Source organism: Oryx dammah, unplaced genomic scaffold (assembly GCF_014754425.2).
Source record: "Oryx dammah isolate SB20612 unplaced genomic scaffold, SCBI_Odam_1.1 HiC_scaffold_12, whole genome shotgun sequence".
Taxonomy (NCBI): Eukaryota; Metazoa; Chordata; class Mammalia; order Artiodactyla; family Bovidae; genus Oryx; species Oryx dammah.
This window is the reverse complement of record NW_024070196.1, coordinates 54180480-54197598: the sequence shown is the minus strand read 5'-3', so window position 1 is coordinate 54197598 and position 17119 is coordinate 54180480. Positions and strand designations below refer to the sequence as shown.

The 17119-nt window shown below is 48.1% G+C and overlaps 1 protein-coding gene across 1 annotated transcript in view; it reads right to left on the bottom strand.

Annotated features, from left to right (window-relative positions):
• The window catches only part of CUX2 (cut like homeobox 2), a 277314-nt gene extending 260311 nt beyond the window's left edge, over window positions 1-17003 (bottom strand). The window contains exon 1 of the mRNA XM_040250610.1: window positions 16913-17003. Coding sequence (XP_040106544.1) covers window positions 16913-16975 — 63 coding nt within the window. The 5' untranslated portion in view covers window positions 16976-17003. The remainder of the gene's footprint in view (window positions 1-16912) is intronic.
• Window positions 17004-17119: the final 116 nt, after the last annotated feature.

Genomic DNA, 17119 nt, shown 5'->3' with positions numbered 1-17119 from the left:
GAATGCTGGAGTGGGTTGCCATTTCCTGCTCCACAGGATCTTCCCGACCCAGGGACTGAACTCATGTCTCTTATGTCTCCTGCACTGGCAGGCGGATTCTTCACCACTGAGCTACTACCAGCATGCTTCCCAGAGTCAGTACAGGTAAACAAATTGGGAGACCAAAGTCCAGGGAGGAGTGGTGGGGCATGATGGGTTGCTGGCTGGCTAGGTAAATGAACGGATAGATGGAAGGATGGATAATCAGATATATGGATGACTGGATGGATGGATGGATGAAGTCAGCAGGAACAGAAAGTAGATAGCTGGATAAACCACTCAGCTGGGTGGATAAAAATGGGTAAGTGAGCAAATCTATGAATGAAAGGATGATGGCAGATAACTGGACAACCAACCCTGCCAGACTTCCAATGTGTGGGTGGTCACAGACAAAAAGGGAAGAAAATTTCTATTTACTGTGTACTCCAGCCTACGTTCCCAATAATACCCCAGGTAGACATCCAACCCCTCTCCTACCCAACAGGATCTCCACACATGACAGCCAGGACCTGGTCAGACAGAGCACCCTCGTGTGGCCTGTACTCTGATATCCACACCATTTTAGTCACCTCTTTTCGTGGTCCTTACTATTAACATTTGAAGACACGCTAGAAACCAGACCCACAAGGCTAGCGTGCAAAGAGCCCTTCTGAGAACATAACTCAAGCCCTGCTGCACCACCTGGAACCTGTTCCATTTTTGAGGAGGGGAATACAACACCCCTTGGCCACTGTGTACCTGCCATGAGAGGCCTCTAAAACACCAGCTGGCCATCTGCACAAGGGAAATAACCACTCCCTTCCTAAGGAAGCACAGCTACCACTTTGCTGGGGCATCAGGAATGTTGCCATGGAAACCTTCTCCCACCCTCCCCTCCTTGAATGATGTAGTCTTCAATACACTTGTACACACCCAAAGGCTTCTCACCACTAAGACCCTCTCTGGACAGAGATGACACATCAGACTATCAAAGAAGCTTTCTTTTATCTCTTTTCCACACATTCCCTCCCTTCCTTCAGTGTTCCCTATCAGACTGAACCCAGGGGGAACCAAGCACACTCTGGATCCTGTTTCTCCACTGCTTGAAACCCTCAATGTCTTTTCACTTTCCTGAGAATATAATCCAGCTGAATCCCTCCCCTACCACGGTCTACCGGGTCTACCTCCCACTCAGACCTCATCTCATCTCCTACCTTCCCTTCCTTGACCATCCTGTCCCAGCCATACTGGCTTTCCTTCAGTTCCTAGAGTGCCAAGGGGATTCCCACCTCAGGGCCTTTGCACACCACTGTTCCTATAGCTGCAAAGTCTCTTCCACCTGAACTTTGCTGACTGGCTCCTCATTTTCCAGGCTTCAGCCTAAATGTTACCTACTCAGTAACCACCCTGAATAAACAGATGCCCCTTCATCTTGATTTTAGTAACATTTGGTCATTTCATCCCTCCATTCTATCTCAGTAATTACACATTAATCTGTTTAGCTTACCCTCTCTGTGTCCAGCACCTAACACTGTGCTGGGCTCATGGCACACACTAGACAAATATTTGCCATTTGCTGAACACAGGTTCAGAGGAAAGACTGGCCAGACTAGATTCAAGTGCTTTGTGGCACTGGATACTCCCCAACCATCTGGCCTCCATTTCCTCATCTGTAAAGTGGGGCAACACTAGTGCCTACTGCAAAAGGTTGCTGTAAGGATGAAAGGAGAGAATGGGGTACTGACAAACCAGGGCAGAGACTCCTAGCCCAGCAATGAAGGGAAGCCAGAAGAGTGAGGAGACAGATACCTGAGTATCAGAGGCTATTTCAGAAGCAGCTGTGGCCCCAAGTCTTGAGTTTCACCATGAAAGGAGCTTATGGAGCCAAATATGAAATGTAGAATATGGCTGATACAGCCAACGCAAGAGGGGCTAGATTTAGCAGTTCAAAAAAAAAAAAAAACAAATCTAAAAAACTTTTTTAATAAAGCCTACAAGTCTATCCCCTTCTTTCTTTATCAACGACACGATTTATTGACCAAGGAAGCCATATCGACTAAATAAATCTTGATAATGACCAAGGCAGCAATCAATATCCGCTTATTATCAGCCCGGACGGAGAATTTCATTTTGCGGAATGCAGGCCCAACGACAGGGCGTACCACGCAGTTCTGGACTCTGGCGGGTGGGCCAGGGATGGATGGCTGGGTGGTGCTCATTTTCCAGGACAGGAGATAGGCATCTTTCCTGTGTTATTAATAACCTCCCACCTGCCACCCTAACCTATGTCTCTCATGCTTGTGAGTCTGGATTCATTTCCATGAGTTGACAATGATGAGGTGTTTTAAGATGTTTAAAAATAAAGGGGAAAGCACAAGCATAATGACTATAGGTGGGGAACCCTGAGAGCGGGGCAGGGAGTTGGGAGATGGGCTCCGGAAGAGGGACCTCTGGCCCCTAGTGAGTCAAGAGCAGGGACATGAGTGCCCAATGGACCTGAGTCCTGGATTAGAATTCAAGCTCTGCTGCTTGCTGACAATATTGCCTTGAACTTAACCTTCTGTGCCTCCTCAATCTGCTCAACTGTAAAAGCAGGATAGTAGTAGTTTTCTTGTGCTAGGGTTGTGAGAATTAAATGAGATAATATTCGTCAAGGGCTCTAAACACTGTTCAGCGTGCATTAAACGCTGAAAGAACTATTTGTTCAAAAACTGTCAGGACTTCTGCACAGAGGGCCTCCTTCTGATGTTCCAAAGCAAACGTCAAGCCTGGTCTTGCTACAGCCAGCCAAGCAGTATTTGGAGAGGCTGCCCTCCCATCCAGTGCCTCTCTGCAAGGATCTGGTCCACCTTACTGCTGGCTAGTGATGACCGGGAGGTGAATAAAAATAACAATGATGATGACAGTGATAGTAAAAGTAATAATAGATGCTCTCATTTCCTAGGAATGACCATGCTCTGTGCTAAGAGCTTTCCATGCTTCACTGCATCAGTTCAGTTCAGGCGCTCAGTCGTGTCCAACACTTTGTGACCCCACGGACTGCAGCACGTCTCCCTGTCCATCACCAACTCCCGGAATTTACTCAAACTCATGTCCATTGAGTCGGTTATGCCATCCAACCATCTCATCCTCTGTTGTCCCCTTTTCCTCCTGCCTTCAATCTTTCCCAGCATCAGGGTCTTTTCAAATGAGTCACCTCTTCACATCAGGTGGCCAAAGTATTGGAGTTTCAGCTTCAGCATCAGTCTTTCCAATGAATATTCAGGACTGATTTCCTTTAGAATGGACTGGTTAGATCTCCTTGCAGTCCAAGGGACTCTCAAGAGTCTTCTCCAACACCACAGTTCAAAAGCATCAATTCTTCAGTACTCAGCTTTCTTTATAGTCCAACTCTCACATCCATACATGACCACTGGAAAAACCATAGCCTTGACTAGACAGACCTTTGTTGGCAAAGTAATGTCTCTGCTTTTTAATATGCTGTCTAGGTTGGTCATAACTTTTCTTCCAAGGAGCAAGCATCTTTTAATTTTATGGCTGCAATTATCATCTGCAGTGATTCTGGAGCCCAAAAATATAAAGTCTCTCACTGTTTCCATTGTTTCCCCATCTATTTGCCATGAAGTGATGGGACCAGATGCCATGATCTTAGTTTTCTGAATGTTGAACTTTAAGTCAACTTTTTCACTCTCTTCTTTCACTTTCATCAAGAGGTTCTTTAGTTCTTCTTCGCTTTCTGCCATAAGGCTGGTGTCATCTGCATATCTGAGGTTATTGATATTTCTCTCGGCAATCTTGACTCCAGCTTGTGCTTCTTCCAGCCCAGCGTTTCTCATGATGTACTCTGCATATAAGTTAAATAAGCAGGGTGACAATGTACAGCCTTGACATACTCCTTTCCTGATTTGGAACCAGTCTGTTGTTCCATGTCCAGTTCTAACTGTTGCTTCTTGACCTGCAGACAGATTTCTCAAGGGGCAGGTCAGATGGTCTGATATTCCCATCTCTTGAAGAATTTTCCAGTTTGTTGTGATCCACACAGTCAAAGGCTTTGGCATAGTCAATAAGGCAGAAGTAGATGTTTTTCTCAAACTCTCTTACTTTTTCAATGATCCAGTGGATGTTGGCAATTTGATCTCTGGCTCCTCTACCTTTTCTAAATCCAGCTTGAACAACTGGAAGTTCACAGTTCACGTACTGTTGAGCCTGGCTTGGAGAATTTTAAGCATTACTCTACTAGCGTGTGAGATAAGTGCCACAGTTTGAGCATTCTTTTGCATTACCTTTCTTTGGAATTGGAATGAAAACTGACCTTTTCTAGTCCTGTGGCCACTGCTGAGTTTTCCAAATTTGCTGGCATATTGAGTGCAGCATTTTCACAGCATCATCTTTCAGGATTTGAAATAGCTCAACTGGAATTCCATCACCTCCACTAGCTTTGTTCATAGTGATGCTTTCTAAGGCCCACTTGACTTCACACTCCAGGATGTCTGGCTCTAGGTGACTGATCACACCATTGTGATTATCTGGGTCATGAAGATCTTTTTTGTATAGTTTTTCTGTGTATTCTTGCCACCTCTTCTTAGTATCTTCTGCTTCTGTTAGGTCCATACCATTTCTGTCCTCTATTGAGCCCATTTTTGCATGAAATGTTCCCTAGGTATCTCTATTTTCTTGAAGAGATCTCTAGTCTTTCCCATTCTATTGTTTTCCTCTAGTTCTTTGCACTGATTATTGAAGGCTTTCTTATCCCCGCTTGCTATTCTTTGGAACTCTGCATTCAAATGGGTATATCTTTCCTTTTCTCCTTTGCCTTTCACTTCTCTTGTTTTCACAGCTATTTGTAAGGCCTCCTCAGAAAGCCACTTTGACTTTTTGTTTCTTCTTCTCAGGGACGGTCTTGATCTCTCCCTCCTGTACAGTGTCACGAGCTTCCGCCCACAGTTCTTCAGGCACTCTGTCTATCAGATCTAATCCCTTGAATCTATTTCTCACTTCCACTGTATAATCATAAGGGATTTGATTTAGGTCATACCTGAATGGTCTAGTGGTTTTTCCTACTTTCAATTTAAGTCTGAATTTGGCAATAAGGAGTTCATGATCTGAGCCACAGTCAGTTACCAGTCACTGCATCAACACCCCCATAAGGTCTCTATGAGGTAAAGGCTGTATTTAATTCACATTGTACAGATAGGAAACTAACACTTTGAGAAATCCAGTGAATCACCCAAGGCATCCCAGTTAGGAAACAGCAAGGCCGGGGTCCAAAGCCCATGCTCAAATCATTTCAGGTACTGCTCCCAGGGTAAGTGACATTCAGGGAATTACCTCACAGAATCATCATCATCGTAGTTATTATTACCGCCCTTAATAAAGATCATGATCAACAACAGTCACCATTTGGGGAAGGCTTACAGCATGCCCAGTCCTGGGCTGTGTCTGTATTGGTTTGTCATTTTTCACCTCTCACAGCCTTGGAGAAAAGTACTTCTATCTCTAAGCGATTATAAAAGAAAAGCTTTACAAGGGCAAGAACTTCGTCTGTTCTGTTTACTGCTGCCCTCCCAGCACTTTACACTGTACGTGACACGTAGCAGGTGCTGAATAATGTTCATTAAGTGAATGAATGAACAATCTGTCTCAACAACCCCGGGAAGCTCTGTTTTAGACAGAAAAACTGAGGCCTGGACAGTGTATCTTAGCCATAAAAGGGAAGGGGAGACTCCAATCCTGACTTCCTGCCTGATTATAAACTAGAAGTCCCAGGGGATGCTGAGCAGGAAATCCCCCCAACTCTAGTGACACTGTCCAGAGACCTTGATCCCTCTTTGATGCCTGCTATGGACCCATGAACCAGGCTTTGGGAGAAGAATGTCACCTGGATCCCAAAACATGTTAACTGGCTATCTTGTACCCCCCAACAACAGCCATCTCACAGACTGCAGGAACCTGCTTTGAGTTGTATGTGACTGAGGCCACCAAATCACTGCTAACGGTCCACAGCCTGCCCCAGCAATTAATTAATGGATTTATTAATTAGGATAGGAGCTACTTCCCAGGCCGGAATTGGGGTCACCAGTTTCTAAAGCAAGACTCACAGAGCTAAAGATAAACCCTTGTTCGCTGCGAGTCTGAGGCCTGTGCCCAATTCCCAATCACAGAGTGAGAGAATTTCAAGAGCCAGTGATGGGTGAAGAAGCTGGGGGTCTGGGAGGAGCTGGGTCCCCCAGGACTGCCTCCCAAGGTAGAGTCAAGGCAGTTGCTCCCAACTTACCCTTCCTGTGCTATTCATCCACTCCATTATCCAAATATTTATTAAGAACTTATTATGTCCTTGCCCTCCTCAGGGAGGAATATGTGTGTGTTAGTCGCTCAGTCATGTCCAATTCTTTGCGACCTCATAAACTGTAGCCCACCAGGTTCCTCTGTCCATGGAATTCTCCAGGCAAGAATACTGGAGTCAGCTGTCATTCTCTTCTCCAGGGGATCTTCCTGACCCAGGGACTGAGCCCTGGTCTCCTAAATTGCAGGCAGATTCTTTACCATCTGAGCTATCAGGGAAGCCCAGGAAGGAATACAGATGGTAAACAAACAAACAAATAAATACATATTATCACATCAGGTAAAGCAGATAGCAGTAAGTGGGGCAGGAGGCATTTTGGAAGCTTAGAGAGGACCTCTCCGAAGACGTAATATTTAAATAGAGGACTGAATGGACTGAGACAAAACTAAGGAGACGTCTGGGAAATGCAATGGGAACAGCAAGTACAAGGCCCCGAGGTTGGAATATGTTTGGTGTGTTCAAGGAACAGTGAGGAGGCCAGAGTGCTTGAATAAAAAGGGGAGGCATGTCAGGAAATGAGAGCAAAACATAATGAAGGGATACAAAAGGGAATGGAGGACCTAATCACACAGTGGGCCCAGGTAAGAACAGGCAACCAGAAAGAGGCAACGCTGAGAGTGATACCACCCAGGTTCCCAACATGACATAAAAGATACCTCAACTGGGCACCTCCTATGCACTAGGTGCCTTAGGTAGACGTCCAAACCTCATTTCATCTTTCCTGTAGGAAACTGTGGTCCTTTGAGAAGAAGATACAAAGGCAGGATTACAAGACAAAGAGATTTATCAGGATCAATACCCGAACCCTGCAGGAGGGAGCCATAATAGGGAGAGGGAGGGAGGGAGGGCGTGAGTGAGAGAAGAAGGAAGGAAAGTTGGTAAGTAAGGCTGGCTGGTTAGTGGAGGCAGCCTAGACTGCAGAGGAGTCCAGAGCCTGCAAATGAGTCCCATGTGTCCCAGGAACCAGTCTGCTCTTGGTCCCCGTTACACTCAGTCCCTGCCTGTGGCAGTTGCGGGTGATCTTCAAGGGCAGGATCTGGTGCCACCTGCCCGTCACACTCCCTACAGACAAAGATCTGCAAGGTGCCTTCTCAGGGCCACCACTGGGAGGTACCATTATTATATCCACCTGATAGCTGAGAAAACCAAATCTTAGAAAGAGGAACTAACTTACCCAAGGGACACAGCTAGGAAGAAGCAGAACTGGGATTTGAATCCTGATGGCACAGTGCCATGATCCCAAGATAAACAGGAGTTGGGGAACTAGGCGTATCTTGCAACAGAATTGGGCTGTATACCTTGTTAAAAAAAATAAAAGCAATACTTAAGGCTTGGAAGGAAAGCTATGAGAAACCTAGACAGCGTATTAAAAAGCAGAGATATTACTTTGCCGACAAAGGTCTGTATAGTCAAAGCCATGGTTTTTCCAGTAGTCATGTACAATGTGAGAACTGAATCATAAAGAAGGCTGAGCATGGAAGAATTGATGCTTTCAAGTTGTGGTGCTGGAGAAGACTCTTGAGAGTCCCGTGGACTGCAAGGAGATCAAACCAGTCAATCCAAAAGGAAATCAACCCTGAATATTCATTGGAAGGACTACTGCTGAAGCTGAAGCTCCAATACTCAGGCCACTTGATAAAAAGAGCCAATAAATTGGAATAGACTATGATGCTGGGAAATGCTGAAGGCAAAAGGAGAAGGGGGTGGCAGAGGATGAGATGGTTAGATAGTATCGCCGACTCAACACATGAATTGAGCAAACTCTGGGAGATAGTGGAGGACAGAGGAGACTGGCATGCTGTAGTCCATGGGGTCACAAGGAGACAGATAAGACTTAGCAACTGAACAACAGCAAAGGCTGATACGGTGTTTGAATAGTTTACAAAGTACTCACTGAGATAGATTCACTCCAGGCCACACATGTGCTAAATAATCTTATTTTATACTTCATCCTTACTCCCAACTGACAGATGCCAAGAGTGAGCATCAAGGTGGGTCCAACAGGGCTTCCCGGCTCAGTTGGTAAAGAAATTGCTTGCAATGCAGGAGACCTGGGTTCGATCCCTGGGTCAGGAAGATCCTCTGGAGAAGGAAATGGCAACCCATACCAGTATTCTTGCCTGGGAAATCCCATGGACAGAGGAGCCTGGTGGACTGCAGTCCATGGGGTTGCAAGAGTCGGACACCACTTAGCGACTAAATCACCACCACAATAGCCACTCAGAATCTGTGACCAGCTTCACTGCCTTCCTCCAGTTTCTTGCACGTACTGTTTTTCCACCCACCTCAAGGTATTAGCACACGCTATTCCCAGGGATGCTTTTCCCTGACCTTGTCCTTGACACCTTGGCTAAAGGGTTACTCCTTCCAGGAAGGCTCCCTTGATGCTCAGACTCAGGCAGTTTTTTTGCCACATGCTATCTCAAAATCAAATGTCCGTGTGTGACTACACACCCGTTTGTCCATAAGATACGCATCCACCCACCTCCATTGTCTGTGGGCTAAGTGAGGACTGGCACTCTGTCTTCTGGTTCACCATGATATTGCCAGTATATTATTATTATTTATAGTATTTACGATATTTACTTATTATAATTTACACAATTTTTAGTTATACTGTGAGTGGTGAATATATTGGGTTGGCCAAAAAGTTTGTTCATGTTTTTCTGTACCATCTTATGGAAAACCCTGAATGAATTTTTTTGGCACCAATACATTTTCAAAGTGTAGGACAACAGCAGTTATTAACATTATATAGCACATCTATGTGCTAGGCACAGATTTCACACTTCACATGCACTAACTCACTTAATCCACAATCCTTAAGGAGGCAGATACTACTATCATCCCTGTTTTACACAAGAGAGAAAACCGAGGCTCAAAAAGGTTAAGTGATTTGCCCAAGGTCACACAGCTGGTAAGTGGCAGAGCTGGGATAGAGCCAGGCCCCCTGGCTCCAAGTCCTCACTAAATATCTTTGGGAGTGGGAGACTGCAGGGCTTGATTTTGCAGCCCACACTACACACCTCAGATCCCTGGAGCCCATGGACACTCATAATGGACCAACACCTCAAATAGGTGCCCCCAGCCTCTGAGTGCCTCTGAGTGACTGCCTCTCTTGAGGAAATCTGCACTCAGCCTGGCTGGCCTGGTGACCTCTGTGGTCTCTCTGTCTGCAGCACCCACGTTCCAAACAGCTGGCTGGACAAGTCAATCGACCATAATGGTTCCCGGGGAGCCACTTACCCCGTCGAGTTTGAGCGACGGCGGCTCAGAGAGTCTTAAGCACTGCTCGGCTCCGGGCTTCTGGGGCAGACAACCAGCTCAGGCCAAAGAGGTTGGAGGATTGATTTTTTTCTCTTTCTTTCTTTTTAATGACAAACGCATATCTTGGAACTGCTGTTTCATTCGGCTGAAGGCTGGCAGAGGGGATGCATAGGGAAAGGACTAGGAAGGAGGGGGCAGCCACTGGCCCATTTTGAGGGTGACTGAGCTACTGAGGAAAAGCAGAGACAGCAGGCTAATCATGTGTCTTCATGAAGCTGGTCAGGGCCTTTCAGTTTTTCTGAGAATGGAGCCTCGTCTGACATTTGGCACTTGGAGAATGGCAGCCAGTGGCCTTGACAGGGACCCGCCTCATGGCCCCTGGAGCATCTGATCCACTGCAGACCCTCAGCCCAGGGTCTCTGCACCACTGTTCCCTTTGCATGTCATGCCCTTGCTAGGTCTCCTTTCCCTACTGAGCGCAGCCAGAGTGTTGGACTTGTACTGGATACCGGATATCTGAATTTCTTAGGTAACATCTTCTGTATTTTAAATGCTGAGAAGCTTATATTAAAAAAAAGTGTTTTTAAATATTGCACTAATCTGGACAGATACATCCGTGGTCCAGACATAGCTCCCAGCCTGCAACCTCTGTAGTCTGAGCTCTCAAGATATAAGACATCACATATAATATTAGTAATATATTAATATAGTAAGCCCCCAATGGAGGAAAAGAGAAGAGAAAAAGTGTCCAGTAATCTCCAAAACAAGCTTGCAAGGCCAGCAAATTCCAGGATCCACTGCTCATTTGGTTTTCTCACTCCTCTCTTACTCTCTAAAAATACCAACAACAATAAGAACTAAAACACTTACGGAACAGTAACTGTGTGTCCCAAACTGTGCTAAGCACTTTCATGTTTAAAGTGCTTTAATCTTTAAGAACAAACTAAAAGGTGGAGATTACTATTAGTTCCACTTACAGACAAGGAAATAAGGCTTAGAGAGGTGAACTGACCCATCCAAAAATCACATAGCCAATAGGTGATGGAGCCAGGACTGGAAGCTAGACAGGGGCACCTCACCATCTTGGCTCCTCCCACTTCCCTCGAGGGAAAGGGTAGAGAACAAGTTTCTGGAACTACATGTTCTCTACCTTGACACTCGTAACTGGAAAGTTAAACACCTCAGCCATGCTACCGCCATCCTTACAAACCTGTAGACCAGACTCAGCAAATGGCCTTCAGGCCAAACCCAGCCCTTCCCCTGTTTCTGTACACTTTTACTGGAACACAACCATTCACATTCATTTTTCTTCTCTATGGCTATTTTCATGCCACGGTGGCAAAACTGTGTGCTTGCAACATAGACCACGTGGTTCACAAAGCCGAAAGCATATTATTATCTGCCTCTTTACAGAAAGTTTCCCAACCCTGATGGCAGACCTAGATGGTTTCTAGGCTCTAAAGAGCCTAGAGAGAAGCCACCCCTGGGAAGGTCATGAGGTTGAAACCTTCAGGGAAACACCATCCTTAAAGAAGGGGAAGCACATTTGCACATTAAAGGGTAGTGGAAGCTTCTTCAGGTGTTTGGGGTGAGACCACAAAGGAGCCAGCCATGGGAAGATCAAAAGAAAGAGTCCCAGGCAGAGGGAACTGCAAGTGCAAAGTCCCTGAGGTAAGAATGTGCTTGACGAGGGACCAAAAGACCACTGTGACTAGAACAGAGCGAGGAGAGGAGAGATGCTGGAGATGAAGTCAGAAGGATAACGGAGGGTGCGGGGTGGGGGGGGGGCGCGGTGGGCTCGACTACCTGGAGTCTTACAATCAGGGGAAAGGACTCTGGATTTTTAAATTAAGTATGATAGGAATTGATTGTTCAGATCCTACAAAACACTGCAAACCATTTTCTGAAGGGATCCTCACGGCTTAGAAACCAAGAAGTCCATTCCAGACATGATTTTTTTGGTCTCAAAATTCTGCTCAAGAGGCCAATGGCTCCTCATCACTGCCAAAATGGGCCCTGAGGTCATGAAAAGGCAATACATTTAACTGGCACACAAAGGATGTCAGCATCCTTCCCTTTACAGCAACCGGATACAGCAAGCCAGATGAGCAAAACCAGTCTACGTGATGGATTAAGAAATGGGTGACTTGGAATGTTAGGGGATTCACCCAGGAGTGCTAGAGACTGTACTTCTTAGCTGCTCTTGGGCCCTTCCCCTCTGCCTACTACTTCCACCTTCCCTGACACCTTTGATATAAGCCACTGTCATTAAGAAAGAGCACCCCCCAGACAGAAAAATCAAACAGACGACTGAACCCTGATTTCCTAAGCCAGAAAAAAAGGCAGGCCACTACCTCAGTCCCCTTCCCACACTCAAACTCTGCCAGGCTCAGTCTGAGTTAGATAACTGGAAGCCACTAGAAATTCAGCCCTTTCAGAAAGCAACAGAGAAAACCATAGTTTTTGGACAGCCACCTCGACCATCATCCAGGATCAAATTTAGCACCAGCTGAGGTGCTCACGTTTGAAATTCTATCTGACGGAAGAAAGGTTACCACAACAGAATGTCAAGTTCGAAGACAGAATCCTCCCTTTAACAGAAGAGTTTAAAAAAAGAAGAAAGAAAGAAAGAAAAAGGAAAGGAAAAAAAAAAAAAAAAACACCACCATCATCAGAAAAGCTGTTCCCTCTGGTCAAAATAGCACCGTGCTCATCTGAAATAACCCACCGAGACGCTGATTTGCTTCTTTAGGCTTGTCCGTGGTTTCACAATTTTCTACAGCGAATTCAGGTATTAATAAAAGAAACTTCGAGACCTCCAACAGCAAAAGTGGTCAAGGATGAGACGTTGCTCATTTTTCTTCCAGCATTCAAAGAGAGGCCCAGATTTGGGAAGCAATTTCTGTCGAGTTGAGAAATTCAGAATTTTGGGATGCCCAGAAAAGACTGCTGGGTTCTTTATATAAATTCTCAACACCTGTTTCTAGCTCCTTCTGCAAAATAGGCTCACAGGGTGTGGCTTGCAACGAATTGGAGAGGCAGATGGAATGGGGTCACCCACTGGTTGGACCTGGAAGGGTCCAGGGGGCTGGCCAATGGTTTGGTCGTGTTCACAGAGCTGCTGCTAGAAATCTCCCCTCGTCCCTCTGTCTCCCGCCACTCCCTCTCCTCCCGCTCCAACCTCCCACAGCCTTCGCCTAATGCCAGTCCATCTCACGGGCCTGCGCCTGGGCTGCACCAAGCCTGGTCTGCTCATGCTTGCACCCCGGCAGCAATTCTATTACAGCGAAGTTTCCAAAGTTAGGATTCCGCCAACAGGGCTGATAGCTTATTTACTGCTGTCATCTAAAGAAAGAGGAATTTTGACACATTGTTAAATGATAGCACATTTAGATAAGTCAAGCTGTCAGAGGCTCTAATGGATGTCTAAACTCTCTGTGGCTGATATGTAAAATTTATGCACTTCAGAATATCATAAGGTTATAATATTTTAATCACATCCACGCTCTTTTCTAAACTTTGAGCTGAGAAAAACATTCCATCAAGTCCCATCTCCCGTACGCCAAGAAACTGAGCCTTCCTAGAAGTTTCTCCAAAACTCCTTACAAAAAGTCCAGCTTATCTCATTTGAGGACCCATCAGTTTTCCTCTCTAAAGGCTCACACCCCAAGCAGAATTTGCCTTTTCCTCCCAAGTTCGTACAGTGTGATCCTACCAGTCAACCTCTTTCCTCCCAAGAAACAGATGTGCATTCAGACTGAGCACCAACTCTTGTTAGCTTGATTAACACTCTTTGAAGAAAAAAAAAAAAGATATCACGAGAGACTGGACCCAGAGCATCATTAAAAAAAGTGGCAAAGTAAAGCAGAAAAAGAAAATCATAAAGGTATGAATCCAGTTACGACGACTATACACAGAAAAGCCATAAAAAAATACTGCATTAGTAATGTTCACCATAAAGCAATCTTATAACCAAATGAAATATGCCTAGCATTAACTTTGGGATAGAATTTTATTTCTTCTCGTTTCCTGGACCGCCAGCAGCCGAGAGAAGAAGCAGCAGCAAAGAAAGAGGGAAGCAGTTTCAGGGATCCTGGAGCAGGGTACCAAATGTCACAGCATCTTCACCATCATTAAGACTGCTGACAGACAGACTTCCATCCTAGGAAAACAGCCCCACTGTGCCCAGAGATGGCACTGGAAGGAATAGTAACCAGACTGCTTCCATATTTGAAAAATACATACTTCCAGAGGGCTGTGCATGGGCCAGCACAAGGTCACCTTTCTTGCCAGTATCGGAGTGGCGCTGGTAGCATGGTCTCGCCTGGAGACATGAGCCGCCTTTGCTGCCTTGGCCACTCCAACGTTCAGTGACCAGGCTGCATGAAACCACTGAATTGAAGCTATACACACCTCCTCACACTCACAAACATCCGGGGCCACGGGACAAGTGAGCCCAAAGCTCTTGGCTTGCACGGGGCCTGCAGTGGGGGCCCACCTTTCCTACCCAGATCTTGGAACGAGCCAGCTGAAGTTTTCCTTTCTAGCTATCTGGAAAGTGGGAAGGGGAAAAAAATGAAAATATAAGTGTGGCACAGGAGTCATTAGCGTTATGCACAAGAGATGATCCGAGGCGAAAGTGCTTAGGCTCATAATCCGTTTCCAACAAAAATGCCATCAGTGAGAATATGGGGCTGGGTTGGGGGCGCAGGACTGCTGGGCAGGGGAAACCTGAACATTTCAGGACAAGGGTGGAGACCACGGCAGATGTGAGGGCCTAATGTTTGTACACCGCTGCCACATGTACCTCTGTTCCCTTAAAGTGTACAGCTTTTCAGACTCCCAAAGGGACACCCCCCCACTTAATATCCATGTAAATGAGGTTAACCCTTTCCCCAGAGCCCTCTCCTTTTGTGTCAAACACACCAGCCATTGTTTTAATGAACATATCCCTCTCTCCTGCACCCTAAGTATATACCCTGTGTGGGAAGAGGTCCTGGCTCTATTTTCCCATCACCTGAACAAGGCTTTCCACCACCCCCATCTTCATCCTTTCCAGTTCAAATCTGCTTTCTCACCTCAGCATCTTCTAAAATCCTAACAAAGGATTTATGGGAGTCCAACTGGAATCAAGATCTGGGTGACCTCAACAGCTCCACAAAAGACCCCTGAGCCTGAGACAGGAGAGACTTAAGGTTCAACACCCCCTCCACTCCAGCTCAGAAATCAGCCCCCTGGGAGCCGCACCCACCCCTCAGCACCCAGCCCAGGTCTCACTCCACCTCCCGGTTGCAGCCCAAGCTCCCCGGATTGAAAAGGAGTTATCTAATGAAAATTGTGTTAACTGACATTCCGGCCAACCGGGAGCAAATACCAGCGCTGTAAATCTCGCCGCGGAAATTTTCTCCAGCCCAGAATAACAATAGGACCCTGCAAAGGGCTTTCGCCAGCCCTTCTGGTTCCTCTCCTCTTGTCTGCCACGTTCTTGTCATTCCTTATGTTACAGAACATCAATCATAAATAAAGACGCTGTCCCCCAGCCGTGCCCGGGTCTCATTTACAAACATTAGCAGGGAATACGATTACCATTGGCCTTCGTGCCAAGCCCAATGTGGCTGCCCAACTCTCTCTCCCATTCTCTCTCTCTCCCTCTCCCTCCCCCATCCCCCACTCTTCCAGAAAGGCCACTTTAGCATCATTTAAAACAGCAACCACAGCTCACAGCCCTGCCCGCCTCAGATGCCCACCAAACTGTAGCCCCAACTCGAGTGAGGACCTGGAATTGCAAGGCACTTGCAGTTATTAACTGCATGCCTGAGTGCCCCGATTTTCTCTCCAGCTCACTGGCTTTGAAGGAGGGGGCCTGCGGGGAGTGAGGGGTTAGAAAGGAGGGGGGTTGGGAAGCCACCAGGAGGAGGGGGGCACTGGAACCACTTATCAGAAGAAACTTAACGAGATTTGCAGGCGGATTTAAAAAAAAAAAAAGGGTCCCTTTTTATCTCCAGACTGATGCTCTCCCTTCTTCCAAGAATGTCAAGGCCAAAGCAGGATGCTTTAATCTCCCGGTAACCAACACCACTTCCCCGCCCCTTGTTCCCACCGCACCTCGGTGAGACTCCTGGGTTTGGGGGCTTGTCAGGAGCATCCTGGGGCACCTGGGAAAGGACAGAGGCTAGTGTTGTGCCTTCTGTGCGCAGTTCTCTGCGAGATTCCACCCCGCGGCCCAGTCTCCTATTGGGTCAGCAAGAATAACCCCCAAATCTGGAGGAGACACACAGACTCCCAGAAAAAGGTGGAACGGGGATAAAGTGCTGGAGTTTGGAAGGGAGTCGCCCCAGGGAGAGAGAGGAGGAAAGAGAGGAGTGGCCGAGAGGAAAAGCAGGAGGCAGAAAACAGCGAGGGAATCTCCTATTTAAAAGTTCCAGTGGGCCCGAGAGCCCGAAGTCACCTGCTCTGCGCAGCTCCCGGCTCTCCAAGGCCCCTGAGGCAGGAGCGCAAACTTGCGCGCGCCCCGGGCCCATCACCACCGCCAGTCCCCACCTAGACTTGGAAAGAGGTTGGCGAGGGGGATAAGCAAGAGGCAAAGACGAACCCCGAGAACTCGGCCCGAGGAGAGGTCTGCCGGTGCAGGCGGCCAGTCCGGCGGCGGTGGCTGCAGCAGCTGGGGCGGCAGCAGCGGCCCCCGGGTGGCGGCGCGTCCGGGCTGCGCAGCTAGGCGGGCGGCAGCGGCGGAGGTGCTGGCGGGCGGCGGGGCGCGGAGCCGCCTCCTAGCCAACCCCGGATGCCTCCCCCCCACTCCTCCTCCTCCTCCTCCCAGCCGCCAGCTCCCTCCCTCCCTCGCCTGAGCCCCAGCCGGGCGCGGACAGGCACGCGGCGCGCTTCGCGGCCTCCCTGGGCGCCGCGAAGTTGGGAGGCGCGCAAAGTGCGGCGCAAGGGGGGTTGCCCGAGGTCCCGCCTGCAGCCCCCTGCCTGGGACCGCAGACCCTGCCTTCCTCGCGCCTCACTCCGCCGCTCACCCGGCGGCTCGCTCCCCGGGCCATGGGCTCACTAGCGCTTCTCCATGGTCGCAGCGGCTAATCGATGATTGAACCGAACAAAGAGCAGCGGCGAGATCAATTCCTAATACCTATCGATAGGCAGCGGGCAGTCGAGCCCCTGCGAGCTCCAGCAGCCGCCGCCCGCCTCCCCAGGGCGCCCGACCGCCCTCCCAGGGACCTCCCCAGTGCGCCCAGGGCGCGCCCGAGGGCTCCCCACGGCCGCGCGGCCGGTGCTGCCCGCACTAACCTGGAGTCGCCGTAGATCAAATCGCTTCCAATATTGAAACATCGATCCCACATTGGCGGCCATCTTGGGGGCTATTCGAGACGCACACACACAAGAGTTTGGCTTTTCTCAATGGCTGCACTCAATATCCGGGCTGGACTCCCCCCAGCCCCGGGGCCGCCGCCGGCAGTCCGGGCCCTGCGCGCCACCGCCCGGGGCCCCTCGGGC